This window comes from Heliangelus exortis, chromosome 19 (assembly GCF_036169615.1).
Source record: "Heliangelus exortis chromosome 19, bHelExo1.hap1, whole genome shotgun sequence".
NCBI lineage: Eukaryota > Metazoa > Chordata > Aves > Apodiformes > Trochilidae > Heliangelus > Heliangelus exortis.
Genome location: NC_092440.1, coordinates 6,033,234 through 6,052,532, shown reverse-complemented (window position 1 = coordinate 6,052,532; position 19,299 = coordinate 6,033,234). Strand labels below are relative to the sequence as shown.

The 19,299-nt window shown below is 38.5% G+C and overlaps 1 protein-coding gene across 3 annotated transcripts in view; it reads right to left on the bottom strand.

Moving 5' to 3' along the window:
- Window positions 1-2,727: 2,727 nt before the first annotated feature.
- LOC139804906 (septin-2) overlaps window positions 2,728-19,299 on the bottom strand; it is a 34,654-nt gene continuing 18,082 nt past the window's right edge. For 2 of the 3 annotated variants that reach the window (XM_071762701.1, XM_071762703.1), the window contains 4 exons: window positions 18,380-18,463; window positions 17,618-17,675; window positions 11,353-11,446; window positions 2,728-3,506 (listed from right to left, as the gene is read on the bottom strand). In XM_071762701.1, coding sequence (XP_071618802.1) covers window positions 11,378-11,446; window positions 17,618-17,675; window positions 18,380-18,463 — 211 coding nt within the window. In that variant the 3' untranslated portion in view covers window positions 2,728-3,506; window positions 11,353-11,377. Of the gene's footprint in view, window positions 3,510-11,352; window positions 11,447-17,617; window positions 17,676-18,379; window positions 18,464-19,299 lie in introns of all 3 variants that reach the window. The other variant, XM_071762702.1, reaches the window with a different exon arrangement.

Sequence of the window (19,299 nt, the reverse complement as noted above, 5' to 3'; positions counted from 1 at the left end):
CAGCGCCGCCGCCGAGGGCCCGGGGCCGCCCCGGGGCCGCCCATCCCGGGAGCCCGCCCCGCCCCGGCCCCGCCGCCCTCCTCCGCCCGCCCCGAGGCTGCGGGGCCGGGGGCTGCGGGGCCCACCCCAGAACCGGGTCCCGCCCGCCAGGGCCCATCCAACGCACACGGGTTTTCCGTGCACACCTCGCTGAAGGCTCCCTGCTTGCCGACAGAGAGGAGGAATGCACCATTCAAAGGAAAAAAGCAAACACAAATGGAATAAATAGGAAGTGTGCTTCCAGATTTAGCACCTCAAAATACAGTGGGAAGTCCTGAATCATACCGAGACCAAGCAGGAATGTGTGCTGCTCTGTTTCCATGAGAATATTTTAAAGGAGATATGGAAAGTTATTTTAGGTAAAAGCTGCCAGTGTAACTTTAAAAGGAAGGGCAGGAGACAACTCGAACCCATTTTAAACACTCCGGAGTCATTAGCAGCACATTATTTAAGAACAGCTCATAGGAACTTCAACTCAGGAACACGGGAGCAAAGAGAGAAGCTGGATGAACCCTTCCCAGGCCAGGGACACCCAGATCATCTCCTCAACTTGCACAGCTGCAGGGAGAAAACACATCTTCCACATTTCAAGGACAGGTAAATAATCAGACTTGAAACTTATCCTAACACAGGGCAGGAAGAGCCTGGTGTAGTGATAGCTGCACAAATGCAAGGACACTCCCATGCCTTGAAACACAACTGACACTGATGCCACACTAACTTTTCAATTCCTTGTAGTCATCACAGCCTTTGAGATTTCTTCCACCTTCACATACAAAACAATCCCCATATCAAAACACGGAGACACTTCCAAGACCATAGATTGGCAATCTCACACATTAAAAAAAAAAAAAAAACCCAAACATTAAGTCATCCTGAGCTTACTTTTACCATTGATTCAAAGCATCAGGAAAAAAAAAAAAAAAAATCAGGTAATTGTCAGCGTATTTGCTTGGTTTTAAATGCTAGAGAGCCACAGACCATTACAGACTCTATTTGACAATTAAAGGCACCAACAAGCCAATCAACCAAGCCATATGCTGTTTTATCATCTGCCAGAATTTTTAAATATAATGAAGACCAAAAAGACTGCAACCACTTGATCCTGCTGAACAGTTGTTAAACTAATGACATGTGGGCACTTTGTCCCAGTGCCCAGAGAGAGCCAGGGTGGAATTCAGAAAAAACAACTTGTCTTCCATGGCCCCAGCACTGCTGACAGGCAGGAGTGGAAAGGCAAGGTCAGAAAAGAGGCTTTACCCAGAGTAAAGAGATCTGCAGAGATCTTCACAGTAGCAAAGACTTGGCTTACCAAATAAATGTTCCCCAGCTAAGCTGTGAAATATTTTAGCAAAACCAAGTTCAAATGTAGCTGAAGATGAGTACCAGACAACATCAAACAAGTGGTAGGAGACATAAAAATTAAGCTACACTGAGAGGAAAGCAGTCAGGTATGGTAGCAGTACAGCAATACTACAGACTATTATCCAAATACATTTCACATTTTGCACCGAAAATCTCCAAATGGAATTCACAAGCCAGAGGAGGCAGAGTCTATCAATCCATATCAGTATCTGCTAATGAAAACCTGTTCACTGAGGCTTCACATCCAAGGACTGAACAGTGACTTCAGGTGCCTTGCTTTGAAAACAGGTGGGGAAGCTCCATTTTTAAGGTTAATGACTAAATGCTTTTGAGAGCCTGCTTCCCTATTGTCCTAGTTTTCTCTGAAAGAGGAACCCTTTGTGCTACCTTTATTCAGAGAGCTAATCCTGTACATCACTCATGTATGTACCCAAAGGCTTGCTTTCCCAAGAGGGGTGTGGCTGTCTTGACTTCCACAAGCACAAATGGACAACATAATCTTAAGAAGGTTGAAAAACGTGATGCAAAATTCTAGAAGAAAACCAAGAAGAAAGGTGCACATGATGGCACACAACGAATGAGAAAATGTTTACCGTTAAATCTCTCACCTTGGCCCTCTCACAGAGGTGCTTACAATACAATTACCATCTTCAAAAACCTGAAGATACTTTGTATGAACACATCTCTCACTCCACTTCTTTCAACTTCATTATAGCAGCCTCTGAGAAAACAATGTTACATCCACTTTATGCAGTTCAACTCCCAACACAATAACACAAGCCAAATCCGCATCCCTGTAAAGCAAGTCATTTGTTAATCCTACCCTGATTAAACACTCATTGCTAGACTGCAAATCTGGGGTTAATCATTACATGAAAGACACCCCAATTAGCACAGAAGACAAAGTGTCTCAGTCCCACATTTGCAAAATAATTTTCACTTCTGTACAAGCAAGACTACAAAAGCATGCAGAGGTAGCACTCAGTAACGACATAGAGGAAACTGCAACATTCATGAGTTGATAAACTAAGGTGTGTGATCAGTTTCCAAAGTATTTACTCAACTAAAAGATGTCAGAAGGTGCCTACTGAACAAGGTGGATGCAAACTCTTGCTATCTAACTTTTAAAATTGTGCTGAAATGCAATCAAAGCAGTTTGTATATAGACAAATCCTAGAAAAAGCCTTCATTTCCCAGGGTAAATATCATGATTCCTTTGAACATGCACAGTAGATGACACCATTACAACATTTGATAGATTAGCTTAAAAAAGCCAAAATGGGGAAAAAAAAAATCATCAAAAAACCACCCCAAAATTCAACATTTTCCACATTCATACAGTTTATTACAAAACTTCCATGAAAATTAAGTGTTACGGTACTTAAAAAGTTCAGTACATGCCACCACTCAGCTGACAGATAAAAATGCCTGGACAGAAATTCTTGCAATCAATACTTGAGACCTGAAGAGAAATCTTCAGAGGCATCCAGAGAAGTTGTTAACGTGTTTGTGGTATGTTAAGGCACGATGATTTAGAGAAGTCAGCTTCTTTGCTTGCATCACTGGTGAATCAGTGTCATGTACATTTTCTCAAACATCACACAAGTATAAATCACCAGAGATGAAGCTTCAAAAGTAACCAAAGCACAAAGAGAGTTATGAAAAACTGATACGATACAGGATGACTTAAAATTGCAAGTGAAAGTGATGATACTGTGCAAACACACATAAGTTTACTGTAAACAGGCCACAATGTCTTTTAGTTTTAATCACAAAACTTCAGAATAACGTAACCACAATTAACTCCTTGATCACAATGACTAGTCCAAACAGTGTACCTATCAGTTTTGGTATAAAAGGGTATAGGAAGGCTAATAAAACCACATTTATAAGTATGAAGACAGTGTTACCGAAAGAATAAAAAAAGATACAATATAACTTGATTAACATTGAATATATAAAACAAGCCAGTTTACAACACAACCTTCAGACTTTGTGTTTGTTTTAACGCAGGTCTTGGTCTGCGGCTTCCACATTTTCTATTTGAACGTTACCATTCGGTCAAAGAAAAGAGAGCACCCATCCACTTAGAGAAGTGTATACTGCTGGAACAGAAGTGGAGAACAAAAAACATTAGAAAGAACAAACACCCAGCACCATCATAGCATTTGGGGCAGTGAGAGGCCCTCCAAGCAAAGCAAGCAATCCAGGGAATGGGACATTTCAGTTCCTGCATCACAGGGACCAGCATTAGAACGACAGCAGCTGAGTCAGGTGCAGTTTAGCCCCAAGTATTTATTACAAATATCTTATTAGACATAAATGAGAATCTATTTTTAGTTACATACCTCCTTCAGCACCTGCACCACACCCATACCTCCCTTTCTACATGAATACCAGAACTGCTTTACAGCTCATCTCAACAGAAACACACACAAAAAACCAACTTCAGGCACAGCCTGCACTGCTGCTGGTGAGGCAAGTGAAAACCACTTCTCTGAACAGGGTTAAAAGTAAGCAGCAAGCTTGATGTCATGCACAAACAACTCTTATGACACTGCTTAGGTAAAACAGGAAACAAACAAAATTCTTCCAAGCATTCATACAGCAGTATTCATGTGGCTGAAGGACAATGATCTGTAATTTCAAAAATAAATACCAGGTTTGGATGTCTCTGTAGCTACTTGCCAGCTGAGAAGGTTGCTACAAAGAGAACAGAATTCCAGCTTTCCCTGAAAACTGGGCCCTTCTTAAGAAGCCGTGTCAGATTTAAAACTCAGGAGACACCTCAAATTCTCCAGTGCCAAAAATACTCATTCCTGACAAGAAGAAGATAGCTTAACTTAAACATTCATCTGGATGGTGGAAAGAATTATCCTAGAAACCACTATTGTGTCAATGCACTTGTGAAGTGCAGTGCAACACTCACCCAGACCTTACCAGCTGAGCTCAGCTGGGATAACAGCAAGGAAAAGCTGACCACAGGGTCCTTTGTTCTTCACCATCTTCCCAGTGGGAATTGTTTCCATACCACAATTACTTAACATTTTCAGGAGACCATCACTTCCCATAACAAGCAGAACAAGCAAGACAGTTTTAAGGTTTCAAAGGCAGAATCCATTCATTGCTGACCAGATTCAATATTCACATTCAAAATAACCTATTCTGCTACACTGCTGCTTCAAGTATGAAAGAGAAATTATGTCCTTGCTTGCCTAACTCTAATCTGTTACAGAAAATACCTCAAGAAGAGACCATAGCTGATATTTCAGACTTGCAAAGAGACTGGAATTTGCAATAAACATGAAGGCTCTGGTTATAAGAACAGCTCTGCACTGCTGTTACCAGCACTAGCAACACAATATCTGCATTTTATATACTCATTATATACTCATATATTATGTTTGTGCATTTTCAGTGTGGATTTATTTCACTGCTCTTCCTGATCTCCTTATGAGACAGTATTTTATATTACATTATGGTGATACTGTTCTTTACAAATTGAATCTCCAGTTGTATTAGACTAACCTTATTCTTTCACCAATTCCTAGCTATAATAAATGTCTGCAATGTGAATTCATACCATTATTTCAGAAATACATTTCTACAGTGTGCCACTAAAAGAAAAATTGCTCTGTTAGTATTGTAGCTAGCACTACATATACCTGTCCCCAGTGCCCATGGTCTGATAGCTCAATCCTACATTTGTAAAGGTTTCAGACACCTTGGGAAGGAATGGGTTTGCCTCCCCCTCAGCTGCTTCCCAGAACACCATTATAATGCAGGACAACTTGACATCTCTCCATGTACACTTCTGAATTCCTAATGAGAGAAATTTGTTTTATAAGCAGTTACATTTTCTCACTGACCTAAATTCTTTTTCTCCAAATAGCATTTATTTTCTGCTGCAGCTACAGCTCTTTGAATGTCCAATCATTACCAAAAGCTTTGAGAAATGGCATCTTCCCAAAGAAAAAAAGTGCTGAATGACACCAATGTCCTGATGTTAGCCAGTTCTGACACATTTTGTCATTCACATCCCTAATATAAAGGATTTCTGATGTTGCAGTCACCTTCTGTTGACTCCATTGTTACAAGTTCATCCCCTTTCCTCTTGCTAATCTGCAGCAACACTTACACTTCCCCATAGCAATGTCAAGTACATACTAAGTTACAAAACTGGTCTTTAAAGTTCTTTCCAATGTTTAAGTTAATGAAATATGCTCATATATTAATATTCCCTGAGTCACACCAAGACATACCAAGCTCCAAGCTCTAGAACATCTCTAAGAAACGTTCTTCCAAAAATGTTTATTTTGCAACCAGTGCCCTGAAGCATTTTCAGGTCCCTCAACCTTGGCAGGCTTTGGCATAGATCTAGATCTGTGTACTCCACTCCTCAGCTCTGCTAGAAATTCTGGCAGCAAGCACCTCCCCTCACTCCTTGCAACCCATATGCACCCAGCATCTGTACTGGATGCAGCAGTGTGCCCCTGAGATAGAGGAAGAGGTGGAATATGTCAATTGTGTCACTCCTGGGTAATCAAACCTCTCAGAGGAAGAGTGCAAAGTGCCACTGGAGCTGCTGCACTGCAGATTTCACCTTTCCCAAGGCATCAACACATTACTGAAAAGCAAATAAATATATTTCCACTCACCCCTGACATTTCCCCACAGAACAAGACTTCTGCAGTGACCCATGAGAAATTTTGCAATCTATGTTGTATTCTCTGGGATCTTATGGCAAAAATTGGATTTGTATTAGTTCATCTACATTTTTTTTAATGTAAATTTACAATTTTTTTTATATGCAGTTTGGACAATTGTGTGAAAATACCAGAAAAACTTGCTGTTGGGTGTTTCAGTCTTTTTAACTTTATGTTTTACTAACATTGTGTCACTCCTTGGAAAGCTTGTATGTCTGAAAAATAGTGGTTTTGTTTCTCTCTCCCCTATAAGCGTGGCAGTTCTGGAAACAGGTCTCACGTTGGAATGTGCATTTCAAGATGCATAAATCCTACAGTGTCAGAAATTACACCCTGCTATTTCTGGAAGAGAATTTTCCTCACAGAACAAACTCCTGGAGATTTTGTATACAGAAAATGCAGACAGATAAAAATCCAAGCAAGATGCTTTAAGAGCCAGAAGACGGAAAGTATTTATGTACAGGAGGTTACAGACCTCCTGTCTGTAACCAGGACATGCTTTAGGCTTCTGTAATCATATTAGTGACTTCTGTATCATACTAGTGGCACATATTTCTTCAGCACAACTATTTCAAGAATACAGTTTTTTAAAAGTACTACCTTTTCCCTATCAGAAAAACTTTTTTTCTGACAAAGGCCAAGGTCACAATCCAAGTACATTGGTTTTTATGCTCTGCTTGGAGCCCAGGAACGTGACTGTTTCACCAACTGAGAGCAGTATGGACTAACAGGGAGATGCAAGATACTTTTGGATGAACAAATTCAAATGAAAGCAGTATTTTTCTATGCATCAAGGTCCAAAAAACACAACACAACTCTGCCACCTGGCTTTTGGCCCATTACACACAAGCACTGGTCAACACCAGCAACAAGGTGGCTCTAAGATCTTTCTGTACAAGTTAATTTCAAGGTCCTATGGAGCCACACAAGTTCAGCACTTCACTTGTACAGCAGCAAAGAAAAAACCAACAATTTCTATCAGAAGGTTAATCTCTAAGGAAAACAAAAGCTTGTGCCAGTCTGTCCATGTTTGATGAACAACTCCAGTCAGAAAAACTGCAAAGAGCTGGAGAACGATGGTGCTCCTCTTGTTTATTTTCTAGCCAAAGAAACATCCACTGGCAGTGCCAGGCAGTTGTTCCAAATGTGGCACATTTGCCCAAGCTTCACATTCTCTAGGCTCTCAATTTCAGCTGCCAAAAACTACAACATGATCTTTACTTCCTCAAATGACACTTCTCATCAGATCAATTCAGCATTCAGCAGCATCCTTTTAAAAGGCTGGTTGCTATGACAATGCTTTGTGTTGTTCTGTTAAATGATGTCAATTCTTTGGTAGAAAGCACTAGTTGTTTGGTTCCTTTAGTACAGTTCTTATCAAGAATCAGAACAATGTCAGTGAGCTCAGGACACTTCAAAATAATTGTGGAAATCATGAGCCGTCCTGAAAGAATTTTCAACGTCCTACAGATATTTTAAGTGCAAGATGCTTGGTTTTTTTATTTTCTGAACACATTTCCCTAACCATAACTACATTTCCAGCTGGCTATTTTTGTTTTCCACAGCTTGGCCTCTGTTCCTAATTTGTCCCAGTACAATCTTGAGGCTGAGTGGAAGACAGACAATCCAGATTTATAAAAATAACAAGAGGAAAATAGATTGCAAAGAGGTACACTTGCAGAAACAGAGAAGGAAAAGGAAGAAACACCCACCAATAACCATGTCATTTGAAAAAATAATTCCAGTTTTTCATAGTAGTTGCTATCTGCAATGGACTGTTTGAGAAACAAGTAAATTTGCTGTTGGAATTACTGCAGGCTTGTTTCAAAAGCATTTTGTATTGAAGTATCCAAATAAATCTAAATCTGTTCTCATTTTTGGTAAGTTATTCCACTCTTCCACCTCCTTCCTCTTCAATCCTTCATTTGAACTGTCAAATATAAGAAGTTCCTACACCTTACATAGCATCTTGCATTTTAAAAGAAAAAACATCTGAAAAATCAAGCTTGTCTTGAAGCCTTTACCATGCTTCACATGGGCTGCTACCATAATCTCCACATGCACTGTTTGTACACAGAAGCTATGAAATGTCTGGAGGGAACAGACAAAAGTAAAGTTTAACACACTTTTTTTAGGGCTGCTCTTAATCACCACCATGTAGAACAAGTCTGTACTCAAAGACTTTTGCCAAAAACTGCAGTTGGCACAATGGTCACTACTGTTTCCAAAAATCATTTTCCTCTCCTACTTCTAACCCAGTCTCCACCAGTGCTGGTTGTCATTACACTTTAGGTTTCCACTGCTCCACAGCAAGAAATCTGCCCATTCTCTTTGGAAACTTTGAGCATATTCCCTGTGTATAATCTTTACCTTTGTCACTCCCCTTATGCTTCCCCTACTCTAGCCTAGAAAAGGAAACTGCTTGAAGTTAATTCTCTCACTGCTCCTTCCATAAAATCTTAAAAATTCACAGGGGATTAGGCAAACCAGACCTTCCAGTTGTGCCATTTGTGTACCACTTTGTAATACAGACTCGCCAGTATTTTTGGCAAGGATCTGAATTCTTAACCATTATGCAATACCAGACTCTTTCCAGAAACCTCCAAAACATTCAGCACTCTTCTCCCCATGCTGAAATACATCTGAAACTCTTAAGTGGGTAATTCACCTATCTGGGTATTGTATTTCAATATCCTACTGTTTACACTCCAGCTCACATCTACAAAGATATTTACAACATGCTTTCCAAAAATATCTTCATATCTCTGCTTTATGAAGGGGAAAAATATTTAAGGGACTTTTGAAGAAAATTAGTAAATAATGATGTATTCAAAATAAAGATAGTGAAAATGTTGATTTTCATATAAGTTATCTATAAGGTTATGTATTTTTCTCAGCACAAAGGGTGCAAAAGAGCAACTGAAGGAGAGGCTGTGGTTTCAGTGGCAGAGCTGACCCTTCCAAGTTTTCATAAAACTAAAACCTGGGAGTTACTCAAGATAAGCTGCCATAACACAAAAAGCTCGATATCAACTGTATTTAAATTTGTTGGCTGATGGTTCTCCTAACTACCGTGTTAATTACACATTCCCTGGTTTCTCCGGGAGTTTGTTCAGTAAAATAAACTAAATGTATCTGATGCTGGAGGTTGAAACAGTCACTCCTTCTTAAGTGCAAGTTGGTTACCATGAGAGAAACTTCCCCAGGGCTAAGTTCTAGGTGAGTTTTCACTCCAACATGCTGACAGGATCCTACAGAACACTCAGGTTCTGCCGTTGCCATTCTGCCAACAAATTATGTTAAGTCTATCAATCAACATTGCAAGGTTAACAAAAAAGTTCAAAACTCTTTCCTGAAAGCAGTCTATCAAACAATATTTCTGTAGCATCTGCAGAAATGCAGTTTAGCAGATTCCAAAGAAACTGCAGGACCTCCACACATGAAGATCCCCTTCTAATTCTTTTCAAATTTGTACACATCCAATATTTCAGACCAAATAACTTTCCTAAGACTTTGTTCAAACTAAATCACAACAGGATCATGAGGATACTTAGTTAAACCTGCAAAGCTCTCCTGCTTAACAAATTCAGTGGTTCAAGAGGTATTCCAGATTAGCAACATAAAGTAGCTACAAAATAACTTTTAAGTTGGACACAGCATGCTCCTAGCTCTGTTTACTTAGGTCTCCATGGATGCAAATTCAGCCTGGGACAAACCATGCCCTGATTTGTTTTTATAAATATCATATCCAGGACTGGCAGAAGTTGTGAAACACAGGGAATTCTGGTGCCGTGACTGGATAACTGCAGTGGGTATACTGCATCCTATTAGTTCTCAGACACTGATTTCACAGCAAATCCACTATCTAGAAACTGAAGCTTTGAATATATATTTTATAATTTACCATCCTATGCTCTGGAAGAAACAACTGTGGACAAGCCTGTTAGATTTAAGGTGATTTTTTTTCTTACTGTGTATAATTTTAAAGGATACCTCGTGATAAAATGTGATCTGCAAGCTGCAGAAAGAATTGAGCTCCTTTTCCTTAAAAAACAGTAATCACTTACAGTACATAAGGTTTCCTGAATCAAACAGTCATTTTCACAAGCAGTCAGAGTTTGGCTGTATGATAAACACTTGGGACCTTCAGTTCAAACTAAAATATTGAACAGGCTGCACAGTTACCAGCTCCTGTCTGGGGAAGTGAGAGCTGTGTGTCAGACACTGCTATCACATACACTGGATGGTCAGCCACAAAGCTCAGTGTTTGGATTTCCAGCTCTGGGAAAACATATCTTAGTATGGAAGTTGGAAGACATGATGTGAAGACTCCTCTATCTGCAAGACTTGGGATTGTGACAGTAAAAAACCTGTCTGAATTATTTTTTCCTCTTAACTACTTCACTCAAAGATCACACAGTGCACATACCAGTAAAACCATCAACATCTGCTTAAATAGGAATCCAGTGAACAAGTTTACTCCTTAGGAGACTTTTTCTCTCTCTTTTTAAAATTTATTTATTTATTTATTAATATAAACAGGAAGACTGAAGGTTCAAATAAAGGCAACAAAAAAATCTCCTTATTTTAGGCTTGGAATGTTGGCAACTGCCACAAGGTCATAAGGGATAATATAATCCATTTTATTCAAGCTTTACATTCCAGAAGACCAGCAAACACAACGAGAGTATTAAATTGAAGTATTAAGCAACAGGACTGTTCATATCCTTCTGCTATTCATTCTTGCATTTAAAAGAAAAATTATGCCAGAAGAACTGCATTCTAAACAAAAGTATGAAAAATTTCTACAAAAATTTTTTTCTTGACTCAATTTGATTCTACCTAGGATATCACAGAGGGCATCAAGAGAGTCTCTACTCAGTACAAATAGCCAGTTTGTCTAAAATTCTGTTTGCCTCTTTCAGAAAAAAACAAAACAAAACAAAAACTGCTGTAAACTCAGCAACCTAACTCAAAACACCCTAACTTTTGTTTATACAGAGTCAAATTAATTTTCTGAGAAGCTTTTGCTAACAGCAACAAAGCCAAATGATCCAAAACCAAAGCACTGAAATAAGCATTTACAAGTCTTAAAAACAGCTGGAAATGAGACATCTGCATAGACCTTTTTCTACTCTACTCAATTTCTAAGTACTGCAAAAGCAAGTCCAAAGTGCAAAATTAAAGCCAATCATTGTGAAAATCTTATGAAAGAGGAGTAAACAAGTCAGAAAAGTCTTACCTGATGGACCTACATATTAGGTCTCTTAATCATCACCAGGCTTCATCCTCATTTGGGCTTGCATCTGTGCAATCATCTCTTGCATGCGGCGCAGCTGTAAGAAAAAAATATCCACACGTTTAAAACAATTTAGTGAGGAATCCAAAATCTAGGAGACTTTAAATCCTTTTCTTCTGTTACAGAACACAGATCCAATTTGCCCCTCTATAAATTGGAAATGTTACATTAATTCACATGATTTAATATTTTGGTTTTCCCGTCTCAGATTCATTACACTAAAAACTTCCACTGATTTGTAATACTTATAATGAAAATAAAGTAATAAAATCCAAATCTTTTGAAGCTTGCAGACCTGTGAATCAACATTTAATCTATGATAGAGAAAATATGCCCTTTTTGTGCCTATGGAGATACTCTGCTTATGCAAGCAGACTAATTAGACACTGTCATTAAAAATTTAACAGTCAAAGGTGCAGACAGAATTTAAGAACTGCTAACAAAGCCAAACAGAAAGAGGTTTATAAAATTTGGGAAGACAGACTAAACATATTAAGCACTAATATTTTTACATCTAAACAGTCTTTCCTGAAAATTGTTTTCTTGAAGCCATTTGCTTATGACACTTATAAACTGATTTCCATCTCATAAAAGGCCAGTTACATGTAAGGCTTTCTTTTCCTTCAAAAAAATAACAACATTAAATTAAATAAATTTTCCTAAGAAAGAGTGAAAAATCTAATATGGTTTTTCAAAATGTATATACAAATACATCTAGTTTGGTTTACTAATGACAAGGTATTTACTTTCAGACACAGGTGGGGAAGGTTCACATACAGAATTGCAAGTGCCCTATCTTACAAACTGGAAAATAAATAGGCTTCAATTTCAGTGCACATTGTATAAAATACGAGTTCATCTCAAACTGGAGATCATGTAATAATCTGAGGCTTCTATAGCAAGTTTTCATTTTTCTAAGAATAATCATGTTGCTTTCAATATACCCAGATTTTTTCCTCTTTAGGAAGAAGTATTTAGAGAATTGCTCTCATTTATTTTCAGGGGTGAGGGGAGAAACTTCAACTCAAAAATCACTGCTATGTTTTAACAATACATACTGTATTTGCATCCAGTCAACCACCTTAGCTATCAAATCCATCAGATTTGATAAAGAAGAATCTATGATCAATTGACTATGCATGTGCTGTTGAGCTGTTCACTTAAAAAAAAACAACCAAACAAACAAACAAAAAAAAAAAAACCTGAAACAAACATCACAGAAGTGGGAAAAATTAACTGCAGGTGCCTATACCACTTGTTCTTGCCTGACCTCAGATACAGGTTTGGGCAAAAGTAAGAAGCCAAAGTGCAGAGCCTGCAGCATAGCCAGCAACATGAGATTGCCTAAACCCAGCTGGTTTATACTGGTACCAGTCCTCTTGCTGCAGCACCACCAGGCTCATTAGAGGCTAATTCAGGTGCCTGTGACTGCAGCACAGACACATTCTGACAGACTCACACAGGAACAGTACAAGACAGCCAACTCTTGAAATGTTTATTATATGCCCATCTACATCTTTAAGCTAAAAGCCTCTGCTCAAAAAGATGGCATTATGCTGCAGAATTGAGTAAAAAAAAAAAAACCAGAGAGTCTCAGAAATGGGTGCTGCATTGATTCCATGGATCAAGAGAGAAGTTTCAAAGATCAGCTTGTAAAAACATAAGACACCTGGTCTTTTGAACTGTCTCTCTGCAGCTTTACCATCAGAATAAAAGCAGCTTTTTGGAAGCTTGCCTACTTGAGCTTTCCCAAGAGCACTCCAAGCTGAGCCATGAAACAATCCCAAAATAGAAGCCATTCAGTAATCACAGGGGAAGATGCTGCTGCACATGTATTATGGTTATTGCTCAAACACAGCATTCTGCTATTAGCCAACACCATATTTTAAGACTTGTATGTACTGATGAATTTTCTTGATGTTAATTGATAAAGATTTGCCCACACCATGAAGGAAATCAGATGCTGCTGATGACTCAAATGTAAGGTAGGAAAAAAGCAGTAGGACACCCACTCTGCTCTAACACCACGATTGTAAGAATATTTTCCTTTTCCATTTTCATGTGGTGTTTTTGAGATCTACTTGTGGAACATTAGTCTCCTCCATTAAACAAATAATGGTAAGTTTCTGAAGCTATTTTAGCATAATTGCCCAGAAAAACTTTTAAACACAAAGCCTGTTAAAAAAAATGGGGATTTTTTTTGTCTATTATAGCCGTTAATGGGTCTAAATCAACATGGAAGTTTCCTTTGCATAAGGAAAGATGGCCAAAAAATAAAATTAAAAAGGTACTCAAGCACACCTGTCTCTTTTACTGCATCCTGGGCTGTATCAGCAGTTTGGGTTTTGTTTCTTGCTGAGCATTTGATATCCAAATAATCCAGAATGGTTGCTTGCTGCTGTAAAATTGTGGCTTCTGAAGAGCTCTACACCAGCTCTCAGCTATCAGTTTCAGAACAGGATTCCTAGCACAAAACCTCTGTGTAATGACAGGTACCACACACTAAAACCTGGCTGCAGAACTACAGGGCTAAAGTTAGATGTAATAACTGAGCTCAGGGAGACTGCACACAAATATCTTGAGAGAAAATCACTTGCATAGTAGGAATCCTCCTCTCAGCTCAACTGTAAAATTAAAATTGAAAAAGAAGAATCAAGCTGTACTGACTCAGAGTGATAACTTGGAGTGGGTTTCTCCCACAACTCCTCCTCAAGTAGAGCCCAGGACATAGGAACCAATCCAGACATTACAAGACAAGCTAAAACCAACTCATGTGTCTTTACCTTACTAGACCTACTGCAAAGACAGGAACAATTATTCACACAGAAGACTGAAATTGATGTCATATCAGCATCTGTGTCTGAAAAAGGCTTTTCAGTGACAGCTCTACAGATATCAGAGGAAATGTTCAAAAAATAACATGGACTTTTGACTGACACACTTCCCCTCCCCACACCAAATATATTTCTGCCCACACCTTTACATAACAGAGCTCATAAGGGAAGAGGCTGCAAGAATATGGAAAGACAGAGAACTGTAGTGGATTTTCTAGTACATTACTAGGTTCCCATGACAGTTGCCTTTGGTTAAAAATACTTCTAATACCAAAGAGTACAACTAATTTTGTTAGATGAAGACAAGAAAAATACTCTTGACAAAGTTATTATACTGGAAAAGGGGCTGCCATCAAGATAACTGCCTTTCACAGGACACAGTGACATTATAAATAGCACAAGTCACTACAGCCACTACATGAGCAACAAGCACTTTTCCTTCAAAGATTGCTTACTAAGGGTTTTCTCACGATGTTCTCCCAGGAGAACAGAGAAAGGTTCTGCATCAAGTATTCTGCATAAAGCTCCTTCCTCCTGCACCAGGGCAGCAACACAAGCCAGACCTTACAGCAGTTTTTATATCCACAGGCCTTCAGCAGCTGCCATATTGTCTCTCAGCATAAAAGTTGTCATTTTGTCTTTCAAGGAAGCACACAAACATCTGCACCACCAGGCAGTTACCTGCACACAGAAGGGGTCATCACACACACACCCCCCCCCCCGCAAAGCTGCTGCTGGACCTGGCCTGGCAGCCCCCAAAAACTCTCATATTAAACCAGGTTCTTCAGATCATCTGACAGAAGGCTAAACATACTCAGAAAGTTGAAGGACAGAGGGAAAACAACTTCAATATTGCAATTAATTCCAGTATCTTCACTCTACTGCTGACCAACTCAACCGAAGACAGCAGAGCAAAGGAATTTGCCCAGAGCCTCAGGGTAGCTCACTGGGAAAAATCAGAGGAAGTTTGTTCCTTGCTGGTTTATGTAATCACAACCTCTAACATTTTTATGGAAGCACTGCCTCTCAGAACTTTGAAAGGTTTTTATTATGAAATATTTTCAGAGTAGGAAGAGTATGGCACAACACCACAGACTAAGCTTGCATCCACAGCTTCAAAATAATCTGAACTGCAGCACATCTGTAGTAAGGAAATGATACTTTTACTGTTATTTTCACTTCTCAGCTCAGAAAAAGAGGGCATCACTTGCAAATGAGCAATAAATCAAAAATAACATATTAGCAATTGCAAATTGCTGAACTGGGGACCACATCCTTTGGCATAATAGAAGATAATTTAGCAAAAGTGATGCCTAGATGAAGATGATCTTGGCACCAGCCCAAGCATTCATTCTTTCCAAGGTTATATAAACCTCACAAAACTGTAAATAGAACTTCAAGCACCGTTACTGATGGGAATGCAAAGCAGGAGGGGAAATGAATATTTGTTTTCTCTGCAAAGGCCATGGAATGCAAGCCCATTTCCTCTGTGCCTCTTTCCTCCCCATACTTTTCCCAGTCTGAACCTTAGGGATGATACGGAGATGAAGGGATTTTATACCAGCTTATCCACAGAAGATTCAGCAAAGCCTCTTGATCTCTTTGGGACAATAGAATGAAGAAGTTAAAAATCTATTTGTTTTTTCAAGTTCTAACCTAATCCTCTGCAACTTCAGCAGCAATTACTCAGAGATGATTACTCCCAAAGGAAACTTTCAGAGACTGTTCTCCAAGAATTCAAGACTTTATCCCTTTAGCCATATTATATAAAAAACCCATTACATACATATATAGGTAATAAAAATACCATACACACATTCCCACAAGAGTGGTCAGAATAGATGAGTATATAATAATGTGCCTGCTATATCAATAGTTTCCATGGGAAACAGTTATGGAACAGTTTTTTCAGATGTGAGCCTTAAGATAAGTAGCTCTACAAGGATACTTAAGTTTCTACTTAAGCACTAGATACATAAAATTTCTACCATTCCCATAACAGGAGAAATAGTTATGACTTAAATCCCCTAAGTCTACTGCCTGATTCTTGGGAGCATTAAGAAAAAAAAGAATAAACCACAAAATATTTCCAAGCAATGCTCCTGACATTTTCAAAGTGTGCAGCATTCCTGGCTACCAGCTGATGGTCTGCCCCTGTTCCACACACACATCAGTACATAGGATGCAGTCCATTTGTGTATAAAATACTTGCAAAAGTTTTACTCTAATAAGTGCATGGCCATCAAGTGTGTTTATGTTGCTGAAATGAAGTTATACAGTAATAAAGATGCAGCTCATTTAATCTCCAGAAGTTTGTATTATTAACTGCTAATTATGGTGATAATCAGCTGCTTTTGCATTTCCTTTTTGGAAATTTTTTTGTTACTTATGTTAACATGCCAGGGGCAGCCAATAGCTAATCAAGGTTAGCTATTTTAAAATAAGGACTCTGTAAAGGAAAAAGGAAATTCACAGACCAAAGTAACTATTTCAAAAATTTCCATGTACAGGAGTCTGAATATTTCACCACAGTAACACACAGAGCTGCTTTCAGTAGTTTTTTATTTCTTACTCCAAATCACTGCATATATCCATAGATATGTTCAATCATGCCTTCCTGCATTTATGGACTTGGATCCAAGCTGAATTGGATTAAAGAAGGATAAACAGAAAAAAAAAAACCTATCTTCCAATTGGCAGTAAGTCTTAATTTTTCACAATGCAAGCAGTCATAAGCATTGGCAGTGTACTACTTGAATTTAAATACTAGGCTGAAGATCTCTGCATTTTTTAGAACTCTAGCATGAAAATGTTGTTGAAAGGCCTACTAATAACCTGGAGAAAGAAATCAGACATTGAAAACACCAGATCTGTAAGCTGACTGGCACAACAGAAATACTACAAGTTCTCCTGCAAGACAAAGATGCAAAAAACAGGTACATTGAATATATCATGGGATTTCTAGGACTCAAGAACCTTTTTCTACCCCACAGAAAAGAGACATGACATTTGCATGCAGATCTGAAATGACATTAGATTATGAGTCTACCCCAACATGCTAAGTTTAAAGCAGCATATGTCACTGACAAAACCAGGCTCATTTCAGTACTTAAATAGCAACTATCCTTCTGGTAAATTAGCATACAAACTGGAAGTGATAAACACCCTGCCTACAACCCAGAGTCCACATGCCACCTACCAGTCCAAGTGACTATAAACAAAACTTTGCATTGGCAACTTGTAGGTTCAGATGAGGTCTGGAACTTCACACAACTCCCATTTTACACTCCGTGGGTAGGAGCTGACACAGAATACTGGAGCTGGCAGATAGCATTTTATATTAAAGAACAACAATTTTAGAAGCTTCCTCTTACCTCAGCCTCTTTCTGCTGAAGGATTCTATCCTTGTCTACCACTTCCTCTTCAACAGGCCTATTGAACAAAGGAATGTATTAATGATATGGGATACAGAAGTAAAAACATCCAAGAACAGATTCAAGGCTCATATTCCAGGTAATTTAACAACAATAAAAAAGGCCTACAGGCTTCTGCAGATGGAAAATTAGGACCTTCTTAAACCTATGCTTTCCTTTTGTAAAATGCCATCTTCAGCTCCTGATACTCTCAGTTTCTTAAAAGTTCATTTCTTCACTGTTCTGGGGATTTTTCTGCCATGTACTCTAATTAAAGATACTCCCTTCACTATCCATAAAACCCAATCATTAAAAAACCTGTGTAGGCCATTTCCTTTCTTCTTTAAGATCAACATGGTACAAAAACAACAATTAAAAAAACCTCTGTAGAACATTTCCTGCCTTCTTTAAGATCAAAATACTTGAATGAATATCTAAGGAACAACAGTGGGGACAAGAATAAGTTGCTATCAAAAAAGATGCAGCACAGATAGATGCAGAAGGGATGCAGAAACATAAACAGCTTTATGTAAGCACAGCACTTTGCTACGTTACTCCTCGTCAAGATGAAGATTTCATACAAATTTCAGTATTCCATAGATTAAAATCTCATGAGAAATAATTAGTTACAGGTGGGATTAGTTATGAGGAAGAAGCCCAGTGTCACAGAGGACACAGATCAGCCTGACAAGCAGCAGAGCCCAAAGGCACACACATACTTACTTGCCAGTTCGTTTTAGCCTCTCCGAACGGAAGTTCTCGTAGTGCAAATCCTGGGTCACCTCCTGCAGGTCCTGCATGTGTGTTCTAGAACATGTAAAGGACTATTGAACACACTGCCCTTCTTGTTAAAGGAAAGAAAAACACCCTTTTATCTTCCTTTTTGTTTTATGTAATGGATGCATCTACTAGAAAAATAATCCTTGCAGACCAAGCCAGAACATACAGCTAGCCAGAACACTGCTTTCGTGTTTATTGGTCTTCAATTCATACTTAAGTGCCCTCCCATCAATAGTCTTCAAAGACCCAAACTTCAAAGAAGTATTCTGTCCTCTTCTTGTTCAGTAACTACTTCATAGAAGTTGTTTATACCAGTCTTTGCAGTGTTAAGAAAGATGTTATTTAGAAAGATACTTTAATTCCTAATTTTTTAACTTTTTTTTTACTTTTGGGTGCTGTTCAGTATAATTTGTAACTGAGAATTAGGTGGAGTTCCTTGGCTCACATAACAGCTGATATAGCCTAGCAATTTTCAACTCTTTGAGAGAAAAAAAAAAAAGACAAAAACGCTTGCTACCAGTGCCCAGCAGAGGGCAACCCCTACCCAGTAGAGACTGACATGAGAAATACATAACAACGTCCAACAATAGCAGACTGTCATTAAAAAAATAACCTATTAAATCCATTTACACAAGCAGAATATTCACATTAGCTCAAATCATAAAGAGATAGTGTATCATATTTAACCTAGGATTTTTTCTTATACTGCCAAGAAGATTGAGCATTGCCTTTAGAATACATGTCAGTTTAATCAATCACTAATTAATATTTTAAGACCCGTTCTGCCTCACACCCTGTACTATTAAAAAAATTTCAATTTATATGTAAAGCCATCAAATCAGTTCAAGTAAGGCAGAAAAACC